Consider the following 23659-nt stretch of genomic DNA (forward strand, 5'->3'; position numbering starts at 1 on the left):
GGGCTGGGACTACACTTCCCATGAGCCCCTGCTCTCGCCAGGTTCGGTGCCCTTCAGCCGCCGGGGCAGTTAATTGCATCTTCAGAGCGCCCTCCCCAGCCCCCAGTTTCCTTCTCTCTACCCGCACCTGGTCAGTCCACCTTGCAGGGGTGGTCCCGGCGCCCTCTAACCCCCACGCCTCCTCGCGCGATGAACCTGCCTCAGTTTCCCCAGCGAGACCCCGAGAGGCAGCCCCTCCCCCACCCCATGGGGAGGGCTGTGCGCCGCGGGGTGCGTGAGCCGCGCGTCCCTGCCGCGCCCCTGGGTGGGGGGAGCCTTGGAACCCCCGCTGGGGGGCGGGGGCGGGGCTGGCGCGCAGGGGAGGGGGGCCCGGGTCGCCGCCGCGGGTGCGCTGGGAGGCTGCGTCTGGGCTGCGCAGCTCCGGCCTGGCCTCGCGCGGGAGGGACGCATCGCAGGTGCTCACGGACCGCGGGGACGTCCGCGCGCAGGGTGGGAGTCGGTGCTTCCGGTGTGTCTGCAGCTCGGGGTGCTGTGGGGTGGGGTGCGAACCCCCCGACGGCGGCGGCCTGGCACGTGACGTGTGCGTCCTTGTCTGTTTTGTCTGTGTCCCTGTCGGACCGAGTTCCAGTCCCCAGCTCTGCCACTTCCCTGCTGTGTGCCTTGGGGCAGGTGACCGCACCTCGCCTGACTCAGTTTCCTCATCTGTACGATGGGGATGATAAAAGCACCTGCCTCAGAGGGCTGTTGTGTAAAGCGCCGAGAACGCTGCCGGCGCAGAGTAAATGCTCAGAAGAATAAATAAATAAAGTAAACTATGATTATGTATCTTTTGTATGAAGCAAGCGTCTCTGGCTATGTCATGGCTGCGTAACCTCGTAGGAAATGTGGGTATTTGTGATGCGTGCGTGTTTGTAGGTGTAGTGCATGTCTGCATCTCAGTAGGTGTTGTGTGTCCCTGGGTGTATTTATGTATGTGATGTGTGGAAATGACGGGCAAGGTGTCTTCGTGACCTTGTATGAAATGTGTGCATCTTTGCAATGGGTCTGTCCATGTGTTTAAGTATGTGATGTGTGGATCTGTGTTGTGTGTCTGTGTTTATGTATAATGCAGATGACTGAGTATACTTAGAAACGATATGTGTCTGTGTGTGTCCGTGTATGATGTTACTTATGGGTATTTTTGCCTGTGATCTGTGTAGCTTCGTATGCATGTGTAATTCTTTGAATGTGTTGTGTCTATGTATCCAGTTCTGATGGTTGATGTGAATCTGGGTATGTGACATGTGTCCATGCGTTCAGGTAAGTCAAGCGTGGGTGGGTGTGAGAGCCGTGTGTATCCTTTAAGTACCTGTGAATATGTGTGTGTTGTGTGTGTTTTCGTGTTGGTGACATACATGTCTCTCCATGCACCCACTGTGTGTCTGTGGATATTCGTGCGTGTGATAGGTGTATCTATGTTAGTGCATGTCATGTGTGTGTCTGTCTCTGTGAAAGTGATGTCTGTGTGTATGTGTGTGGTGTGAGAGTCTGTGTATCCGTGTATGTCATGCTGGTGTCTGCGAGTGTCCTTTGTTGCCCATGTGCGAGATGTCTGTGTGTTGTGACTGTGTGCCTCGGCATGTCCCTGTGGTGTCCGCGTGAATCTTTGTCTGTGGGGTGGGTGTCTGTGTATTCGGGGCTTTACTTTGTGGCAGGTGTGGGTCTTTGTGATGCTTTGCTGTTCCTGTGTGACAGGGTGCATCTGTGCCGGGGGCCGGCCTGCCTGTACGTACCCAGTGCAGCCCGTCGTCCCTGCGTCTTTGTGTGTGACGTGTACGTGTCCCCGTCTGCCGATGGCTGTCCACCTTTGTATGTGATGTGCTTGTCTATGAGGGTCTCTGCGACGTGTGTCAGGCATGTGTGGGCTGCGTGTGCCTGACATCTGCATCTTGGCGTGGAGCACACGTGTCCGTGCTGGTGGCGTGTCACAGTAGTGCCCGGGCCAGGCACTGTGGGCCCTGTGCCCCCCCCACAAGGGTCTGCTGGTCCCTGTCTGTCCCTCCTCCTCCCCTCCCTCCTGGCAGCCAATGCTACTGGGGAGCCAGTTGCCATGACGACGCTCCATCCTCCCTCCATCCTCCCTCCTCCCACCCTTCCTCTGACAGGCTCTCTGCTCCCCCAATCCTGGCTGCCCTCGGGGGCGGGGCCCTCATTCTCCCCCCCCATCCTACCCTCTCCCCCCCACCCCAGCAACCCCGGCTCCCCAGCTCCTCTCCTCTGTCCGCCTCTCCATCCCTTCATCTGTCTGTCCCTTCAAAGAGGGGGAGGGGGGTACCTGAGCCAGTAAGCAGCCCCTCCCTCCCCCTGTCCTGCGTCTCCTGCCCCTCTCCTGGGCCGGGGGGAGGCCAGGGTCGCGCGGGTCCCCATGGCTGGGGGCTGAGGGCCCGCCCCCCCCTCCTCCCCAGCCGCCACCACCTCCACCTCCCTTCCATCCTCGACAAGATGCCTGCCCCCGGCGCCCTCATCCTCCTCGCGGCCGTCTCCGCCTCCGGCTGCCTGGCGTCCCCGGCCCACCCCGGTGAGTCTGTCTGGCCATCCGGCTGTCCCGCGGCCCCCCACCCCCACCCCGGCCTGCCCGGGGGTCGGTCCGCGGCGCTCCGGCTCCACCATCACCTGCGTGCGCGTCTCCCCGCAGCGGAGCCAGGGCCCGGGCAGCCGCGGCGACGGTGCCTCTGTCAGCAGGGCCTGTGGGAGGAAGGCTGGGGGCTGGGTGGGGAGGGGGTCCGTTTGGGCAACATGTGTGTGTGCACACGCATGTGTGCGTGCAGGTGTGTGCAGGGAGCCTGGGAAGGATGGGGCCTCTGGGAGAATTGGGGGCAGAGGGGAGGAATACTATTTCTAAGGGGGACACAGCATAGGAGGCTGCCTCCAGCTTTGGGGGAGACCCAGGGCTTGCGGAGTTCCCTTCTCAGGGGCTTGGGCTGGGGACGGAGGACGTGTGTGTACTCCACCAGTCCCTAAAAGAGACAGGCCTCAACCCCCGTAACTAGAGGGCTCCAGCGTGGGGCAGGAATCTTCTCCCCGCCTGCAGTTGGGGGGCTCATCCTCTTGCCCAAATAGGGGGTAATGAGACTCCCCGTTGGAGCGTATTTTAAATTCTGAGAGCACCAGTCTCCACTATTACACTTCCTTCCCTCAGTCCTCACTGGAATTCATCCAAGCCTGCGGTGAGGTGATGGGGGGGGGGGGGTCCTAGCTTGGGGTGAGAGGAGGGACCCCACCCCCAACCCAACCACCTGAGAAGGCCTCAAACTACAACTCCCACAATGCCCTGGGCCATCCGGCTCCTCTGCCAAGGAGACCCTGGTTGCAGGGCATTGTGGGAGTTGTAGTCAATCCTGGCCAGGATGGGAGGGGTGGGGGCCAGGATGGAGTCTGGGAGCTTGGGGCTAGAAGCCGGGACCCCAGCCCAGTCCTGTGCCCACAGATGGATTCGCCCTGGGCCGGGCCCCTCTGGCTCCTCCCTACGCCGTGGTCCTCATTTCCTGCTCCGGCCTGCTGGCCTTCATCTTTCTCCTCCTCACCTGTCTGTGTTGCAAACGGGGTGATGTCGGCTTCAAGGTGAGGTGCATGGGGATTCAGGTGGGGAGGAAGACTCCAACAAGTCTCCTTTGCCCCTCAACCCAGGTAGCTGGTGGGGGAGAGGGGCAGTAAGTCTGGCAGCACCTTCCGGCCTGAAGTTCTGGCAAGATCTGGAGTCTTGGGATGCAGATCGGGGAACAGTTATAAGAAAGACGGGGAGACACATGGATGAAAAGGATGATGGCGTGTCTCAGCACTGTGTTCTCCCACCCCTCACCTCTCCCGGCCCCCAGGAGTTTGAGAACCCTGAAGGGGAGGATTGCTCCGGGGAGTACACTCCCCCGGCGGAGGAGACCTCCTCCTCACAGTCGCTGCCCGATGTCTACATTCTTCCGCTGGCTGAGGTCTCCCTGCCGATGCCTGCCCCGCAGCCTTCACACTCAGGTACTCTCCACGCCTAGACTAGGATCCCACGCCCCCACGGGAGAGTCTTCCCTCGGGGGGCCAGGGAGCTGAGGTCCCCCGCAGCCAAGGGGAAAGGCAGAGGTGGGAGCCACAGAATCCTGGAGGCGGCCAAAAGGGAGTCAGAGATCATCTCCAGGAAAGCCACTGCTTAATCCACAGCCAGACTGGGGGATTCCTATGGGGTAGTGAGTGGTGAGGTCAGCCTAGATCTCAGTCTCAGAGGCAGCCAATGGCAGGCTGAAGTCAGGTCACAGGATCTTGAAACGCCAAAGGGAAGGATGGGTTGGATGCTGGGAACTTGAGGGCAGCCAATGAGGAGGCTGAGATCCATCAGGGAATTTGGGGGCAGCCAATGAAAAGAGACTGGTATCTGCTTTGACCCCCCCCCCCAGGTGCCACTGAATTGGCAGGGGGGGGCGGTTTGGGGGTGTCAGTGGCACTTGGGAGGGGAAGAGAGGCTAAGGGACCTCCCCTTTTTGCCCTCCTCCACCTCCTCCTAGATATGACCACCCCCCTGGGCCTTAGCCGCCAGCATCTCAGCTACTTACAAGAGATTGGGAGTGGCTGGTTTGGGAAGGTGAGTGGGGCTGGGGCTGGGAGGGAGGGGGATCCATACAATCCAGGGCTGTGCTCCTGTTCTGTGTCCATCCCCTCCCTGCTCCCACCACTTCTCATCTGTCCCCTGCCCTTCAGCCCCCCAGCGCCCTCACCTCTGTCCGCCCCTCACCTACTCCCACCTACCCCAACCCCCCTACATCTGTCAGTCAGCGCCTCCCTCCTCACTCCATTGACCACTCTGCCTCGCCACCTGGCTCTCCACGCGTCCGTCTGTCCATCCTTCCATCCGTCCCTGCATCCATCGGACTCGGGGCCCGTGAGTCTCTCACTCTGCGTCTGATGGGGGAGGGGGGGTGACAAGGGTGGTGGGATCTGGAGGGAGAGGCTGGCAAGAAGTGGGGGGAGTTGAAGCCACGCAGTGGGGTGGAGGTGGTCCTGGGGCCTGGGCTGGGGAAACTGCAGGCTCTGACTTTCCGGTTCCCCCTTGACCAGGTGATCCTGGGAGAGATATTCTCCGACTACACCCCAGCCCAGGTGGTGGTGAAGGAGCTCCGAGCCAGCGCGGGGCCCCTGGAGCAGCGCAAGTTCATCTCAGAAGCTCAGCCCTACAGGTATGGGGGGCTTCTCAGCAGATGAGGGCCGTGGAGGCCCAAAGATGGGAGGTTTGCACCTCAGGGAGGTGACATTTGGGAGTGGGGGGAGTGGGAGGAGTAGAGCGTGGAGTTAAACCTGGTTTGAATCCTGGATCTACTTCTTCCTGGCTGTGTGACTTGGCGGACAGAATTTGCCTCTCTGAGCCTCAAGCCTTGGGTTCCTCCTCAGTACCGTGAGCCAGGGACATGAAATGAGGGGCACAGTGTGACAAGGGTGATGGGAAGGGCACAGAAGCTGAGCTAGAGGCCTGCCCCTCTTCACCCTGAACCTCAGAATCTTCATCTAGGAAGTGAGTCCGGGAAGCCCAAACATCCTACTGGGCTGTTAGGTCTGGGAAGGCAGGACCCTGTCCCTCCCCTGCTTGGTCTCCCCTCTGCTCTAAGGACTTCTAGGCAAGAACTAGGTAAACACTTGCTACATAAACGCCTCCTGAGGTAGTAGTTGCCCTGTCGTGGAAAGGATCTGTATACGGAGAACCTTTTTCAAATGATTTTAAAAGTGGGTATACCCTGAGAGATACAGACACTGGACTTGATTACCCTCATGCTCTAAAGCCTCCCATGGCTCCCTGTTGCCAGCAGGACAAAGTTCCACTCCTCTGTATAGCCCACACTCCCTGCAAGGCCTGGCTCTGTTCCTTTCCTGCCACTGGGCTCCTTGGCCTAGCCATCCTGGCCTCTTCGCTGATTTCCCATAACAGTCTCTTTCCTGCCTCAGGACCTTTGTCCTTACTGTTCCTTCTACCTAGAATATTCCTGGCTCATCCACCCCTGGCTCCAGACAGTGGGCTCCCTTCCCCTCCTCAGGTCTCTGGTCAGAAAGGCCTTCCCTTACCAACACACACACACACACACACACACACACACTCCACGTAAGGAGGGCCCTGGGAGGCTCCATCACACCAATTCGTGCATTTTCTTCATAACACATATTTCATCTGTTTACTTGCTTATTTGCCTGCCTCTCCCTAGACCCATCCTGGCAACCACTAGCCACATATGGCTATTTAAATTTATGTTAAGTAAAGTGAAATCAAATGAAAAATTCATTGCCTCAGCTACATGCACCACATTTCAATTGCTTAGTAGCCACAGATGGCCAGTGGCTCCCATGTTAGACAGCTCAGATCTAGAACATTCCCACAGAAATTCTCACAGAAAGTTCTCTCGGAGAGCGCAGGACCACACTGGCAGCTTGGGGGTCTGCCCTTTGCAGACGTTTGCTGAGCGAGCCAGAAACCTGGGCTCAAGTCCCCACTCTGCCACGGTTACCAGCTGTGTGACCCTAGGTGAATTGCTTTATGTCTCTGAGCCTCTGTTTCCTCTGGATTAAATGGGGGAACATCATCCTGCCCAGCAAGGTTCTGGGAGGGTTTGATAGCAGAAGCGGCCAACCTTGGCTCAGATTGGTAGGTATGGGGTGCATCCAAGCAATCTTTGGTATCCCCCATCCTAAAGCCCACACTCAGAGCTCCAGCTGTTTTGCAAGGCCCCAGTACAGCCCAGTGGTTTATGACCACATTGTCTTGTGATTCCTCGACCAGGCAGGAGTTGGAGGCACTGTTGTCCCAAGGGGAGAAGGTTGGACACAGGCAGTGAGCCTGGGCGCTGGCCCTACAGCACACGAGTAGCCCCTGCCTCCTGCCAGACCCCAGTGGGAAAATAACTCACTGCACACTTACCTCTGAGCCAGGCCCTGGGTACAAGCCTGGAATTTTTTTTTAAGATTTTATTTATTCATTCATGAGAGACAGAGAGAAAGAGAGAGGCAGAGACATAGACAGAGGGAGAAGCAGGCTCTCTGCAGGAGCCCGATGTGGGACTTGGTCCCAAACCCTGGCGTCAGGCCCTGAGTCAAAGGCAGATGCTCTACCGCTGAGCCACCCAGGTGTCCCAGTCTGGAATGTTTTAATTCTCCTACAGACCCCAGGCCTCGTATCGGGGTAAAGTCTTTCATGGCGCATATTTTCATTGAGCACCTGTCTAGGCACCGGGGACATGGCACCTGAACAGAAAGCCCCAAATTCTTGTCCTAGTGGGGCTCCCCCCCTAGTGGAGGAGACAGGCAATAAACCAGGAAAGAAATTTAAGGAAGAAAATGTCAGAGACTGGCAGGTGCCATGAGGAAGTGAGGCAGCACGTGACAGAGAGGGGAGCTATGGATCATCATGGGGGGAGGTGAGGTGGACTGGGAGGGATCTGGCACGCAAGCATTGTGGGAAGCATGTTCCAGGCAGAGGGAAGAGCAGCTGCAAAGATGGGAAGGCAGGAGAATGTGGGGCGATATGAAAATCAAACAATATGTTAACATGTTCACATAAAAGCTGTAATAATAGTGAGGATCTTCCACTATGTGCTGGCTCTTCTCTGGTCTCATTAAATTCCTCTCTGCAACTGGCTGTGGGGTGACTGTGGCTGTCCCCAGTTTACAGCTGAGGAAAATTGAGGCAGGAAGAGGTGAAATGATTTCTCTGGGGTTTCACACCTGGCAAAGGTACGGCTCAGGGGGCATCCAGCTGGCTCAGTCAGTGAAGCATGTGACTCTTTTTTTTTTTTTAGATAGATTTATTTATTTATTTATTTATTTATTTATTTATTTATTTATTTATTATTGACACAGAGAGAGAAGCAGAGATATAGGAGAGGGAGAAGCGGGCCCCCTATTGGGAGCCTAATGTGGGACTCAGGGAGCCTGATGTGGGACTCAATCCCAGGCCTCCGGGATCACAACCTGAGCCAAAGGCAGATGCTCATCTCCTGAACCATCCAGGCGCCTCTAAGATTTATTTATTATATATAGAGAGGGGGCATATGAGCGGGGAGGGGTGGAGGGAGACAGAGAGAACCCCAAGCACCCTCCATGCCCAGCATGGAGCTCTGACCTGGGCCTCCATCCTGTGCCCCTAAGATTGCCACTTGATCGCTGAAATCAAGAGTCAAGTGCTTAACCCACTGAGCCACTCAGGTGCCCCAGAGTGTGTGACTCTTGATTTTGGGGTTGTGAGTTCTAACCTCACACTGGAGGTAGAGATGACTTTAAGAAAAAAAAAAAGTGCTCGCTTCGGCAGCACATATACTAAGAAAAAAAAAAAAAGGTGGACTCAGGATTCAACCTTCCTGCTGGCCCTCCAGCCTGACTATTACCCACAGTGTGAGGCTAAAGGAGGGGGCTTGGGGCAGTGATGTTTCTTTGGGAAATGATGTTGAAGCTGAGGCCCGAGGGATGAGGAAAACTCTGCTGAGCGGAGGGCTCCTAACAGAGTGAAGTGTAAGTGCAAAGGCCTGGAGCCTAAGTGGGTGCCTGTGTGTCTGGGGAGATGTGCAGGGCAGGCGGCGAGAAGCCATGGTGGGGAAAGGCAGGAAAGACTCAGCAGCGAGCCTTGCTCTGTCCCCCGGTGCGGTGCGGGGGAGCCACAAAGGGCTGTGAGCGGGCGAGTGGCATGTCAGAGACAGACTACAAGGGAGAGGTCAGAGGCAGGGAGGCGGGGAGGAGGCTGAGAAGAGAGTCCAGGAGGTGAGGAGGAGGCTCCAGTCAGGCTGTGGGGAGGGAAGGGGCTGAGCAGAGGTGAGGTGGAGAGGAAGGAGGGCAAGGACCCCCAGGTACTGGAGGATAGTGGGGCTGACCCCCTTCCAGATGGGGGGGAGGGAGGGAGGGTGTGTGTTGAGGGGGCCTGAGTGTGGGGGTGCGGCCAGTAGACTGGAGGCGGAAGAGACCGAGACCAAAGAGGTGGGAGCAACATATTGGAGGCTGGGGTGCGTGGGACAAAGGTCTGTGGTGGGCTGAAAGCGGCTGCTTCCTGACCCTGCCGCCTCCCCACTCTGGTCCCAGGAGCCTGCAGCACCCCAACGTCCTCCAGTGCCTGGGCGTCTGTGTGGAGACACTGCCCTTTCTGCTGATTATGGAGTTCTGTCAACTGGTGAGGGTCTGCGGAGGGAGGGCAGGGTGGAGGCTGGACGGGCTGCGGGGCTGCCAGCAAGCCTAGGGTCCCCGGAATCTTTGGCAATAACACGCGGGACGTGCGCTGACCTTTCCTGAGCGCTTGCCGTAGATGGGCCCTCACTCATGCGAGGGGCGTTCTGTGGTTAGGCCCCTCTAAGCAGCAGGGGAAACTGAGGCTCAGGGGAGCTGCCCACTGAGTGCAGAGGCCGCCCCCCATCCCCGCCTCAGACAGGCTGGATGTGTGGGTTCCTGACCCCACCCCTCCTTCCTTCCAGGGGGACCTGAAACGTTACCTCCGGGCCCAGCGACCCCCTGAGGGCCTATCCCCTGAGCTGCCCCCTCGAGACCTGCGGACACTGCAGAGGATGGGCCTGGAGATCGCCCGCGGGCTGGCACATCTCCACTCCCACAACTACGTGCACAGGTGGCTCTCGCGAGCCACGGGGAAGAGGGTGGTGGAGGCACTACTTAGGGAGGGGTCGAGGCTATGGGGGTGGGAGGTGGGGCCACAGGGAAGGGGCGCAACCCTGGGGAGAAAGCACGAGCAGCCGGCGGAGTCGGGAGGGGAGGAGCCCCGGAGGAGAGGGGTCGGAAGAGGAGAGGGAGGAGTCAGGAGAGGGAGTGGGATCGGGAGGGGAGGAGTCACAGGGGAGAGAGGGAGGAGCCTTGGCGGGGAAGGGTCAGAAGGGGAGAGGGAGGGGTCACAGAGGAGTGGGAGGAGTCAGGAGAGGAGGAGGTTTGGGGAGGCGGAGGAATCAGGGCAGGGGAAGAGGAGTAATGGCAAGAAGGGAGAGGGGCGGGGCGGGGGCGGTGGGCGGGGCTGGCAGCTATTCCCCCCCCTCCCCCCGCCCCGCTGCCCCCTCCTACCTCACGTCCTTGCCGCGCCCCCAGCGACCTGGCCCTGCGCAACTGCCTGCTGACCTCCGACCTCACCGTGCGCATCGGAGACTACGGGCTGGCCCACAGCAACTACAAGGTGGGGGCCGCCCTCCATCAGGGCGGGGGGCGGGGGGAGGGCCCCCACCCGCCTGACCCCGCTCCGGCGCGCCCCCCAGGAGGACTACTACCTGACCCCCGAGCGCCTGTGGATCCCGCTGCGCTGGGCGGCGCCCGAGCTCCTCGGGGAGCTGCACGGGACCTTCATGGTGGTGGACCAGAGCCGCGAGAGCAACATCTGGTGAGGGGGCCCCCACTGCGGGCTGCGCGGGGCCGGGGCGGCGAGGAAGGTGGAAGAGGGGTCACGGTTCCGGCTGCGGAAACAGAGGCTGGAAGAGAGGCCCCCAGGCGGGGCAGGGCAGGGTTCTCAGGTACCTCTCTTCTCCCTCTGCTCCCCGCAGGTCCCTGGGGGTGACCCTGTGGGAGCTCTTTGAGTTTGGGGCTCAGCCCTACCGCCACCTGTCAGACGAGGAGGTCCTCGCCTTCGTGGTCCGCCAGCAGCATGTCAAGCTGGCCCGGCCGAGGCTCAAGCTGCCCTATGCCGACTACTGGTGAGGGCAGAGCCTGACCCCTGACCCCTGACCCCTGACCTTCCCATCCCATCCCATCCCATCCCATCCCATCCCATCCCATCCCAGGATGTCCCAAAGTCCCTCACCTCTTGGCACACCACCCACAATCTCACTCAGCACTCGCCACAATCCCTAGAGTGGAGCGCGCATGTCCCCACTCCTTTTGCTGCTTGGAAGGGGTGAAACAGTTGGGGAGCTTCAGCGCTGGTTCGAGAACCCTAGTCTCTCCACTCCAGCAAAACCCCTGCTGCTTGCTTATCTCTGATTCCAGAGCAAACAGCCCAGAGAGGAAGACCACCTAACCATCATCCCCTTACATCTGCCCTGCTGTCCCCCGTTTTTCACCACCCCCCCTCCCGCTGCCGCATCTCTGTCACACACAAACCTGGGGCTCTGTCCTCATCTCTCTGGGTCTTGATCTTCCTCTCTGTCTGCCTCCCTTGAGATATCAGTCCTCTTCCCTCTCTGGGTCTCCCCTGACCCCAGTGACCCCTCCACACACGTGTGCATACACATACCCACACACACACAGGGACTCTTCTGTTCTCACCTGTGCCTCCTCCCTGTCCCCCAGGTACGATATCCTGCAGTCCTGCTGGCGGCCACCCGCCCAGCGCCCTTCGGCTTCCGATCTCCAACTGCAGCTCACCTACCTGCTCTCTGAGCGACCCCCACGGCCCCCGCCCCCACCCCCCCCACCCCGAGACGGTCCCTTCCCCTGGCCCTGGCCCCCGCAGCACAGCGCGCCCCGCCCAGGCACCCTCTCCTCACCATTCCCCCTCCTGGATGGCTTTCCCGGGGCTGACCCTGATGATGTGCTCACGGTTACTGAGAGCAGCCGCGGCCTCAACCTCGAATGCCTGTGGGAGAAGGCACGCCGGGGAGCTGGCCGCGGTGGGGGAGCGCCCCCCTGGCAGCCGGCGTCTGCGCCCCCGGCCCCCCATGCCAACCCATCCAACCCTTTCTACGAGGCGCTGTCCACGCCCAGCGTGCTGCCCGTCATCAGCGCCCGCAGCCCCTCCGTGAGCAGCGAGTACTACATCCGCCTTGAGGAGCACGGCTCCCCGCCTGAGCCCCTCTTCCCCAATGACTGGGACCCCCTGGACCCAGGAGTGCCTGCCCCCCAGGCCTCCCAGGCCCCTTCCGAGGTGCCCCAGCTGGTGTCCGAGACCTGGGCCTCCCCCCTCTTCCCTGCGGCCCGGCCCTTCCCCGCCCAGTCCTCGGCATCAGGCAGCTTCCTCCTGAGCGGCTGGGACCCCGAGGGCCGAGGTGCCGGGGAGACCCTGGCGGGAGACCCCGCCGAGGTGCTGGGGGAGCGGGGTACTGCCCCGTGGGCAGAGGAGGAGGAGGAGGAGGAGGAGGGCAGCTCCCCGGGGGAGGACAGCAGCAGCCTCGGGGGTGGCCCCAGCCGCCGGGGCCCGCTGCCCTGTCCCCTGTGCAGCCGGGAGGGGGCCTGCTCCTGTCTGCCCCTGGAGCGGGGGGACGCCGTGGCTGGCTGGGGGGGCCACCCCGCTCTTGGCTGCCCGCATCCCCCCGAGGACGACTCGTCCCTGCGGGCAGAGCGGGGCTCCCTAGCCGACCTGCCCCTGGCCCCCCCCGCCTCGGCCCCCCCCGAATTTCTGGACCCCCTCATGGGGGCGGCGGCGCCCCAGTACCCCGGGCGGGGGCCACCTCCCGCTCCCCCCCCCCCGCCGCCACCTCCCCGGGCCCCTGCGGACCCAGCCGTGTCCCCCGACCCTCCCTCGGCCGTGGCCAGTCCCGGCTCCGGCCTGTCATCTCCGGGCCCCAAGCCGGGGGACAGCGGCTACGAGACCGAGACCCCTTTTTCCCCCGAGGGAGCCTTCCCCGGCGGGGGGGCAGCCGAGGAGGAAGGGGTCCCTCGACCGCGGGCTCCCCCCGAGCCCCCCGACCCGGGAGCGCCCCGGCCACCCCCAGACCCGGGTCCCCACCCACTGCCGGGGACCCGGGAGAAGCCGACCTTTGTAGTTCAAGTGAGCACCGAGCAGCTCCTGATGTCCCTGCGGGAGGACGTGACAAGGAACCTCCTGGGGGAGAAGGGGGCAAACCCCCGAGAGACGGGACCCAGGAAGGTGGGGAGAGGCCCCGGGAACAGAGAGAAAGTCCAGGGCCCGAGCAGGGACCCCACAGTCCTGGGCAGCGGGAAGAAAGCCCCAAGCCCGAACGAGGAGCCGAGCCTCCCCATGAACGGGGTGACGGTGCAGAACGGGGGCCAGAGAGCCCCGGACATCATCGAGGAGAAGGTGGCGGAGAATGGGGCCCCCGGGACTCCCGAGAGAGAAGAGAAAGTGCCGGAGAAAGTGCTGGAGAATGGGGAGGTGACACCCCCAAGGAGGGAGGAGAAAGTGTTGGAGAATGGGGAGCTGAGGTCCCCCGAGAGAGAAGAGAAAGTGCTGGTGAATGGGGGACTGACAGCCTCAAAGATCGAGAAGAAGGTGTCAGAGGATGGGGGCCTGAGACCCCCCAGGAACACGGAGAGGCTGCCGGAGACTGGGCCTCGGAGAGCCCCAGGGCCCTGGGAGAAGGCACCCGAGAGTGGGGTGCCAGCCCCAGAGACCTTGCTGGAGAGAGCCCCCGAGCCCGGCGCAGTGGCCTTGTCCCGGAACGGCGGGGAGACAGTCCCTGGCCCCACTGGCCCAGCCCCCAAGAGCGGGGTGCTGGAGCCCGGGACCGAGAGGAGAGCCCCCGAGACTGGGGGGGCACCGAGAGCCCCCGGGGTTGGGAGGCCGGACCTCGGGAGTGGGGGCCGAGCCCCAGTGGGCACGGGGATGGCCCCCGGCGGCGGCCTCGGAAGCGGCGTGGACGCAAAGGCCGGATGGGCAGACAACACGAGGCCACAGCCGCCACCGCCACCGCCGCCACCACCGGAGGCACAGCCGAGGAGGCCGGAGCCAGCGCCCCAGAGAGCCAGGCCGGAGGTGGCATCCGAGGGAGAGCCCGGGGCCCCAGACAGCAGGGCCGGCGGAGACACAGCACCCAGCACAGACGGGGACCCCCCCCAACCCGAGAGGAAGGGCCCCGAGATGCCACGACTGTTCTTGGACTTGGGACCTCCTCAGGGGAACAGCGAGCAGATCAAAGGTGAGGAGGCTGTTGGGAGCAAGGGGAGCGAGGTTGGGGGCCAAGGCCTGGCTCCTTCCGAGACGTACAGTTGAGCTGAGAGTCTCAGGCTTCCGGGGAGCAGACGGGTCAGGCTGGCAATAGTGAGCACAGACCCTGGAGCCCCACCGCCTGGGCTCAGATCCTGGCTCTGCCCCCTCTCTAGCCCTGTGGCCCTGGACAAGTGACCTTGCCTATCTGTGCCTCGGTTTCCCGCCAAAAATGGATGATGAGGATAGCACCTGCCTAATAGGGCAGAGAGGCTTGAGAAGGTTAGGACTTCTGAAGCCTCTAGCGCAGCCTGGCACACCCGAGCGCCTGCTTTGATCCCAATTCCATTAGACCCCGGGTCTCAAACTCAGAGGACCACGGGGGCCAGATAGTATTGGGAAATGAATGACGTCGTCTGGGAGTGGCTGGGTGGGAGTTGGGGAAGGAAATGCAGCCCCAGTCAGGACTGCCCACCTGGCGTTGCCAGATGTGCTGCTTTTCCCTTTTAAACCAGAGTTCTGCGTGTTTTAATGGCTGAAGCCGATTCACACGGACCTTCTCTGTGGGCTGGGCGGCCAGCGTGTGATCTCTGGTTTAAACTTGCCAACAAGTGGAGGCATCCATGCAGTGTGCCAGGCCTCCTGTGTGCCAGGCCCTGGGCTGCCCCAAACTGGGATCTGGGGAGCTTCAGACACCCCACCCCCACCCCCGCCAACGATGGTAGCAGTGACCTGAAAACTGTAGAAATGTCTTCTGAAACTGAGTTTTGGTAGGAACACAGAAAGTGTGTTGTCACAGAGGGGGGGTAGACTTAAGAGAAAAGCTAAATGGCCCCTGTTCAGATGGGGACACAGGCACTGTGGCTCCACCAGAATCACCCAGAGGCCTTAAGTAGTGGTATGAAAGTTATAAAGGACTGGGCCCTGGTTTTTATTGGCAATCTCACAGCCCCCATTGAGGAAAAGGTTATCATCTCTGTTTGCCAGAGAAGCCTGCAGCTCAGGAGGGAGATGTCAGGAATGGGGCTGGGCACAGAATTTTCCATCCTTACAGTCCATGGTATTAGGACACTATCACTTCCTTGAGATTGATGTGGGGAATTTGCAACCAGCTGTGTCAGGGAAGGCCCCAGACAGCGTGAAAATGTCAGGGGATGAGCAGCTAAGATGCCTCGGAGGATTGTGGGGGGAGGCGGGGAGGATGTGGTTGGGTGGGAAGATGCTGGGAATAGCCTGCTTTAAAAAAAAAAAAATGCATGAACTCCTATTCATCCTTCAAGACCCCACTCAAATTTCCCCTTCCCTGGGAAGCCTTCCTGATTTCCAAAGGCTATCACCCTGTCCTTCCTGAGAGCTCCTTGAGAGCTCCCTCACAGCCCCCAACCCCTTCGCCCTGAGATGGATGGTCAAGGAAGGCCTCAAGGAGGTGACTTTTGAGCAGATGTGAAGGAAGTAAGCTGGGTGGATATCTGGGGGAAGGGTGTTTCGGGTGGAGGGCGCTGAGATGGGCACTATCTTGGCATGCTCGGGGAACAGCAGAAGGCCAGTGAAGCTGGAATGGAGTGAATGAAGGGAGGAGAGTGACCCGATCCACATCCAGTCTTTCTCCCCGCTCTGCCCTGACCCTCCTGTCATCCCCACCGTTGTTCCCCACAGGGCCCTGTCACAACCATTTTCTTATACATTAATGGAGGGATGAGTGGCCCCTCTTAATCTACTAGTGAGGAGACAGAGACACAAAGAGGTGGATTTACTTGCCCCTGGGCACACAGCAAGCCAGCAGGGTAGGCTTGGGATTTGAAGCCAGGTTTACTCCTCCAGGGACCTGGAGTCCTTACCTTCCGGCAAGCTGAGATCAGAGAGGCTTTGGGGCGTCTAACCCTGGAGATGGTTTGACGCCCCAATTTTATCTGGCAGTTGAGGGCCAGAGAGGGAGAGGACCTTGGTCAACATCACATAGCAGGGAACATTCATTCATTAATCCCACGATTATTGCCTGAGTACTTCTACGTGCTGGGGATGCAGCCAGCAGGAGCCCAAGTCAAGTCTGCTCTGTGGCAACGCAAACACGAATCACGTTGCCACAGAAGGACAGTTACACACTGAGATCAGCTGCTTGGAAGGAGCGGTGCTTGGTGCTGTGGGGTGCAGAGCGGGTGACCTTCTGGGAGGCCCCTGAAGGCTGGAAAGCCCAGACAGAGGAAGGGGGTGAATAGGACTTGAATTAGGAAAGGAAGTTCCAGGCAGAAGGAACAGCCTAAGCAAAGGCTCAGAGGTGGGAGGCACAGGGAGGTGGCCCAAGTGACTGGCTGGAGGTCAAGTCAGAATGAGTTGGGGAACAGAGCCTGGAGAGGTCAGCAGGGTCAGGGCACTCGGGCCTGGTGGGTGGCAGAGAAAAGTTGGGGCTTTGTGATGTGTACTCTGGGGAGTCGTGGAGAGGGTTAACCCCTGGTGTAGGGGGAAGATCTCTCCTACTCTGCGTGGAGAAAGGCCCCGGAGCAGCCCTTGGGTTCACAAGAGGGGAAACTGAGGCCCATACTGTGGCCTGAGATGACCTGAGGACACACAGCGGGGCAGGAGGGCATGCCTCAGTTTCCCCGGGAGCAGGGGCTCACCGGGTCTCTCCCCTCGCAGCCAAGCTCTCGCGGCTCTCTCTGGCGCTGCCGCCGCTCACGCTCACGCCGTTCCCGGGGCCGGGCCCGCGGCGACCCCCGTGGGAGGGCGCGGACGCCGGGGCGGCTGGCGGGGAGGCCGGCGGGGCGGGGGCGCCGGGGCCAGCGGAGGAGGACGGGGAGGACGAGGACGAGGACGAGGAGGAGGACGAGGAGGCATCAGCGTCGGGCGCGGCGGCGGGGCCGCGGGGCCCCGGGAGGGCGCGGGCAGCCCCGGTGCCCGTCGTGGTGAGCAGCGCCGACGCGGACGCGGCCCGCCCGTTGCGGGGGCTGCTCAAGTCTCCGCGCGGGGCCGACGAGCCCGAGGACAGCGAGCTGGAGAGGAAGCGCAAGATGGTCTCCTTCCACGGGGACGTGACCGTCTACCTCTTCGACCAGGTGCGCGGCCGCGGGGCGGGGCCGGTCGGGGCGGGGCCTGGGGAGGAGGAGCCATCCTGGTGAGGCCGGGGCCGGGGCGGGGGGCGGTGGGGGAGCGTGGGGGAGTGTGGCGGGGGGACTGGACCGGACTTGGGGCCTGGAGTGAGGGGGAGGGTGCGGCCTGTGGGGAGGGTGCTGGAAGGTTAGGGGTGGGAGGGAGATACCTGCTAGTGAGGGCGGAGCCCGGAGAGGCTGGGGAGAAGGTGCTGAGAGAATTGGGGCGTGGTTTGGGGCGGGGTCCGCCCACCCGCGCTCCAGCGCTCGGGAGGCAGCGGATTTGACCCGCTAGGGCGGGCCTTGGCGAGGCTGCAGGTAGGGCTGAAGAGACGCGGCTTGGGGTTGCGATACTAAGTTCAGAAGCGGGTTCAGAGAGAGACAGAGCTCATGAACTGCGGCGGGACCCAGAGCGTGGGTTGGGGATCGTGCGAGGAGTAACGAGGGCTGAGAGGATGGTGTTGAAAAGGGAGAGGAAAGGGCGGGATGATGCTTGCGGACGGGGGCTAGACGGGTGTGGATGGGCCCGGGTGGACCTGGAGGGGGCGCGCCGGGCTGAGGTCCTGAGATGAGGCTGGCCCGGGCCACTAAGCAAACGGACGGGGGCGGGGGGTGGAGGGCTGGAGCGGGGCGACTTCAGAGGGCAGGGCTCAGGGGCTGGGTCGCGGGGGGGTCGAAGGCGCAGGATGGGGTGGGGGGTGTGGAGGACTGTCGGGGCCGTAGTTCCGCGCCCTGAACTCGGACGCCTGCGGCCGAGATATCGGTAGTTAGGGGTCATGGAGACAAGGCGGGGCTTATGGAGATGCTGTTGGGTTGGGGGCTCCCGTGGAAGCGTCGCCTAAAGAAGCAAGGAGAGAATTCCTGCGGCGGGGGACTTAGCTGTGGGCGGGAGTCCGCGGTCGAGGGAGGAGCCTCGGGTGGATTTAAGGGATGACCTGAGGTTTCCAAGGCAGATCAGGGGCTCCAACCGCCTTCTCAGAGACTGCGATTGTAAATTGGGGTACCCGAAGCCCCTGAAACGTTAGCAGGCTGTGTTGCCCGTTGGGAATACGGTGGATGGGATGTGACGGTGCGCCCCCTAATCCACTTCCATAGGAGACGCCAACCAACGAGCTGAGCGTCCAGGGCCCCCCCGAGGGGGACACGGACCCGTCAACGCCTCCAGCGCCCCCGACGCCTCCCCACCCCGCCACCCCCGGAGATGGGTTTCCCAGCAACGACAGCGGCTTTGGTAAGGGGCTGAGCGGGGCCTGGAGGGGGCCGAGGTGAAGCGAGGTGTCTGGACGGGAAGAGAGAGGCAGGGTCTGGAGGTGGGGAGGAGATGGGGCGGGCCCCGACGGGGCGGGGCCTGCCGGGGAAGAGAGGAGGGGCGGGGCCCGATGGGGGCGGGGTCTGGGCGGGGCCTGGAGGGGAAGAGAGAGGCAGGGTCTGGAGGAGGACAGTGGTGAGGCCAGGCCTGGGGGCGGGGCTGAATGGACGGGGCGGGGTGTTGAGGCGCCGCCCACGGTGTAGACCGCGAGATTTAGGTGCCTGAGGAGGGTCTAGAGCTAAAAGCGGCTCCAGAAGTGCCGGAGGGTCTGACCGCGTCCTCCCCTCTTCTTTCCTCACCACCCCCCACCCCTAGGAGGCAGTTTCGAATGGGCGGAGGATTTCCCCCTCCTCCCCCCACCCGGCCCCCCCCTGTGCTTCTCCCGCTTCTCCGTCTCGCCTGCGCTGGAGACCCCGGGGCCTCCCGCCCGGGCCCCCGACGCCCGGCCCGCAGGTACGGTGCTTCAGACCCTCGGGCCTGCCCCGCCTCTGCCTTTCTCCGTCCCCATCCCCGAATTTCCTTGCCTTTCTCTCCCCATCCAGCTCGGGAACCAGCTCAACCCAGGCAGTGCCCCACAGATAGACCGGGGCAGTCACGCCCCTTCCCTGAGCCTGTTTGCCCTTCCGGGAGGATGCCCTCAGGATCTTGCCCATCTTGGCCCCGTCCCTTGCCTGGCACTTGTCAGATCCTGATCGCACATCCTTTTGGGGGCACAGGCTGATCAGAGTCAGGGAGAGGAAACCCAGTGTGCTCAGAGCTGGCTAGTTGAACCGGAACATGGTCAGGGAGTTCCTAGCAATAACCACAACAACAGTACTACTAGTACTACTAGTAGTAGTAACAAGTCCTTATATGCGCCCTACATTGTGCTTGCCCATCTGAACCGATAGAATCCTCGCTCCGGGCTCTCTGCTGCCTCCTGCTGCCGCTCCGGAGAATACCTCCGGATGCACAGCTTGCGCGGGGCTGGCGAGCACAGGTGTTCCCAGAGCATAGCACTGAGAAGGTGGAAGGTGCAACCTGCCCCTTTCAGGGAGGGTCGCATTCCTGCTCCCCCAAATCATGGTGGAGTCCAGTCGTTGGCCCTGCCACTCCTTGGCCGTGTGACCCAGGGCAAGTCCCTTTGCCTCTCTGTGCCTCGGTGTCCTCATCTGTGGAGTGGTGATGATCACAAGATCTAACTCCTAAGATTCTTGAGGGGATTAAATGGTTTAATCCTATACACACACAAATACACACAGCCCAGCCCAGCCTGGACATGCATGCAGCAGTGGTCTCTAACTGGTAGCTCTTACTGTACTTAGGGAAGTAGATGGCCACTGAGTGTTGGTTAAGCCCAGGTGCTGTGCTGGGCGCAGGATTCCGAGTGGGGCAAGATCCACGAGCCTTCCTCTACCCTACCCCACCCGCAGACACTGACCCCACAGTCTGGCAGTAAATGAGTAAGTGCAAACTCAGGGTTGCTGGAGAAGCAAATGGCAAGGGGAGCGGGCTTTGTCTGTCTGTTTGGCAGTGCCACTTCATCAGGTACTCGAAGGATTGACTGTCATTAACTAGGTGAAGGGGAAGGGGACAGTGTGCTAGCAGATGGAACAGCTTGCACGAGGGCCTGAGGCAGGAGAGACCTTGGCCAGTTCAGGGAACAGAAGGGAGGCGTGTGTGTCTGGGGGTTACTTAGGGAGTGGGGCAGGGGGAGGGGGTAGGGAGGACCATGCAGGGCTTGTGGGTGGGCTGAAGAGAGGGACTTTGTCCTGGGGGCACTAGGGAGCCATGTCAGCTGTGACCAGGGAAAGGACAGCACCAGCTGCTGGTATAGGAAGATCCCCTCCGGGGCCATGTGGGGGCCAACTGGAGGCTGGGAGGCTGGAGAGGAGGCCGGTGCCAGGGTCCAGGAGGGAGAGGAGAGTACAGGCAGGGTTCAGGGCAGGAAGGACAGGGCCAAGGGCAGACTCTTCATTTGGCTACATCTTCAGGTTCCACCTCAAATGTCTCTTCCTCCCAGAGGTCTTCTCTGAGGCCTCCATGAGGACAGCGTGGGGTGGGTTCCAGGACATGGGGACACTGCCAAGTGGTGAGTCAGGGCTGAGGCCAGCAGGGCGAGCGTGCCAAGATGACTTCACTAGGAGAGGAGAGGGAGGGCCCAGTCCTGTGAAACCCCAAATCCCTTCCCTCCGCCCGCAGATACCCGTGCTGCGGCTGGGCGGGTGTGGCCCGCAGTGAGATCCTCCATCCCACAGACCTTGGTTTTCTGGATCTGTGGAATGGGTGGGGGCTTTCGTTCCACTGGGATAGGAGGGGTCATGGGGCAGTTTGGTGGGAGGGCGCTTTCAGGCCCTGTGCTGGACGCTGGCGATGCTGCAGTGACCAAGCACAGGGCCATCCTCCCTGAACTTACTCTAGAGAGGCAGGCAGACAGGCAGCTAGCAGACAATGACTAGGGTTGTCTCAGGGGAGAAGCATGAAGGAGAATAACCAGAGTGACTGGGGGGTGGAGGTGGGGGTGTAAAATGTTGACTTCTTGACTGAGAAGGGCCAGGGAAGACCTCTGAGGAAGGAGCCTGCCTTACAGGGAAGGGATGAGGAAAGGGCATTCCAGGTGGTTGGAACTGCCATGCAAAGGCCCTGGGGTAGGACTGTGCTTGGAGCCGAGGAGGAACAACAAGGACAGCGTGGCCTGAGAGGAGTGAGTGAGGGGGGATGGTGTAGGTGTGGACAGAAGTGGGACAGAACAGATTATCTGGGGCCCTGTGGGCCTGGGTGAGGGCTCCACTTTCACTCTGAGAGAGAGAGAGAGAGAGAGAGAGAGAGAGAGAAACAGAGCCATGAGCCTGTCTGCCCAGTAACTTTCTCTCTCCACTCCCTCCTTCTCAGGCCCCGTGGAGAACTGACTCCCCGAAGACCCCACCCTCCTGCACCCCCAGAAGAGGGGTTGAGAGTAGAATCCTCTGTGGACGACGGAGCCACTGCCACCACCACAGACACCGCCTCTGGGGAGGCTCCTGAGGCTGGGCCCTCCCCCTCCCCCACCATGTGCCAAACGGGAGGCCCTGGCCCCCCACCCCCCAGCCCTCCGGACGGCTCCCCCGAGCCCCCCGACCCCCTCGGTGCCAAATGAGGCAGGAAGCCCCTCATCCCTCCCTGGAGAGCCGCCTTTCTTGGAACTGAACTGAACTCTTTCGGGCCTGGAGCCCCTCGGCACAGCGGAGGCCCCTCCTACCCACTCCTGGCCCCAGCGAGGGGCTGCAGGCTTCGGGGACCTGGACCCCCCATCTCGCGTCTCCCCTCCCCGCCCCAGCCCGGCCCCTGGAGGGGCCTCTGGTTCAAACCTTCGCGTGGCATTTTCACATTATTTAAAAAAGACAAAAACAACTTTTTGGAGGAATGCGGGGGCCTGTGCGTGTTTCGGGGCAAAGATCGGGGGAGGGTCCCGGAGAAGTCGCCGGCGGCCGCCCGCTTCGCAGATGGGCAGCTCGAGGCTCAGGAAGGCGGACGCGCGGCGCAGCGGCCCGGCTGCGGCTTCGCACTCTGGCTCCCCGCTCCGCCCGCTGGGGGCAGCACCGAGTCCGGCTAAGAGGCGGCCGGAGCCCGCGAGGCTGGTCGGACGAGCCGTGTGGCCGCCGCGCAGCTGCGGCGCTGGCCAGAGGCCGTCCCAGCGCCGCCCGGGGTGCTCAGGGATGACCCGCCAGCACCCACGTGGCTCCTGGCCACACGCCACACACCTCAGAACAGTGCTGCCCTGTGTCCCCACCGCCCGCGGTGGCTGTGCCTCAGTTTACCTGTGTCTGCATGTGAGCGCCCACCTCCCGTGGGATTCCATCTCCCCACCTGGCCCGAGTTCTGGGGTCCTCCTCCTTATTCTGTTTCTTTGAGTCTCTCCATCTGTACATGTTTCTCCTTCTCCGTGCCTCCCTGTCGCCTGCCTGCTTCGTTATGTCTTTCTGCAGTGTCTGTTTGTCTCGATTTCTTTTTCTCCGTTTCTCCGGGGCTCCGGACTGATTCTACCTCCCTCTCTTTCTCCTCTGACGAGTCTGTCGTGTATCTGATCTCCTGGCTGCAACCTGCACCCCCCCTCCCCTTGGTACCAGTTTGGATGAGAGTGGAGGAAGGGGCCGGGAGTGTGGACCCAGCTGGGATGCTGTGGACTCCTGGCTTAGGAATTAAGGTGATGAAGGCATTAGGGTCACTTGTTAAGTCTGGGGGATGGAGAAAGGGAGAGTGAGGATTAGGTTCTGCCTCAGAGCCACTGTGGGGTGCTTGAGCTGATCTTAGGACACACCTGCCCAGGGTGGGTGCTGATGGAACCAAGGCTCCTGGGTCTGAGGGAGGAGAGGGGGCTGGGGGCCAGGACCCCTGGTTTTGAGGGCAGGACTCCTGGGTCTGAAGGAGAAGGGCTATATTAGTTCACTAAGGCTGCTATTGACAAAGTGTCACAAATCTGGTGGCTTAAGCCACGGACACCATCTCCATTCTGGAGGTGAAAATGCAAGATCAAGGCATCCGCAGGATGGGTTCCTTCTGAGGCTGTGAGGGAGAATCTGCTCCATGACTCGCCTAGCTGCCGGTGCTCCTTAGTGTGTAGAAGCATCACCCCAATCTCTGCCTTCACCTTCACGTGCTTTCTCCCTGTGTGTGTGTCTGTGGGTTCAAAGTTTCTCTGTATAAGGACACTAGACACACTGGATCCGTGCCCACATTAATGACCGCATCCTGATTGCATCTACAATGATCCGATTCCTAAATGAGACCACAGTCTGAGATACGGGGGCGGTCAGGACTTCAACATACTGATTTCAGGCTGATATGATTGAACCTGTAACAACGAGGTTGGGAATTTGGGGTCCTGGGAGAGGTGGGAGCTGGCAGCTAGAACTCTGAGTCTTTGGGGGAGATGGATTTGGGGCTAAAACTCAAGGACAATTTTCAGGGGATGAGTCTGGTTGGAACGTTGCACAGGCAATTCCAGCTTAAGCTGGCCAAAGCAGAACCACCAACGCCCCACTCCCCACCTCCAAAACTCCCTCTCCGACCGGCTCGATAAATGACCTTGCCATTCACCAGTGGCTCAAGCCTAGAATCCTGGAGTTGGTCCCGCACTCAGTAAATCCTGCTGGCTCCTCTGTTGCCCCCAGAGTAAAACTGCTCAGTGTCCTAACTGAGGTGCTCAGCACCTCCCTGCTGCTGCCCTGACTCAGCTCCAAATTATTCTCTGGCAGCAGCCTGAGGCCCCTCCTACAGCAGCCTCAATCCAAATATGTCGCATGCCTGTTCCACACCCTTGAATGGCTTCCATCAACTAAAAATACATCCAAAGTCCCTATCCTGGTGGATTGCGCTCCCGACGATCAGGTCTGCCTCCCACCTCTTATCAACTTCCCTCCCCAGTCCCACCATGCAAGGACACAAGCCCCTCGGTTGGTTACTCCACTGCAGCATGACTCTTCTTGCCTCCGCTCATGCTGTTCCCTGGGCCCGCAA

The 23659-nt window shown here is 61.1% G+C and overlaps 1 protein-coding gene across 1 annotated transcript; it reads left to right on the plus strand.

Moving 5' to 3' along the window:
- The first annotated feature begins 409 nt into the window (after positions 1–409).
- On the plus strand, positions 410–21220 carry LMTK3 (lemur tyrosine kinase 3). The gene is made up of 16 exons (XM_025421845.3): positions 410–508; positions 2445–2557; positions 3467–3600; positions 3855–4005; positions 4527–4603; positions 5077–5195; positions 9067–9154; positions 9453–9601; positions 10069–10153; positions 10233–10354; positions 10515–10664; positions 11260–13784; positions 16427–16842; positions 17971–18106; positions 18500–18637; positions 21056–21220. The coding sequence occupies exons 2-16, from the start codon at positions 2482–2484 to the stop codon at positions 21070–21072; spliced, it is 4383 nt and encodes a 1460-aa protein (XP_025277630.3). The 5' UTR covers positions 410–508; positions 2445–2481; the 3' UTR covers positions 21073–21220.
- Positions 21221–23659: the final 2439 nt, after the last annotated feature.

This window comes from Canis lupus, chromosome 1, assembly GCF_003254725.2.
Source record: "Canis lupus dingo isolate Sandy chromosome 1, ASM325472v2, whole genome shotgun sequence".
NCBI classification, from domain to species: Eukaryota; Metazoa; Chordata; class Mammalia; order Carnivora; family Canidae; genus Canis; species Canis lupus.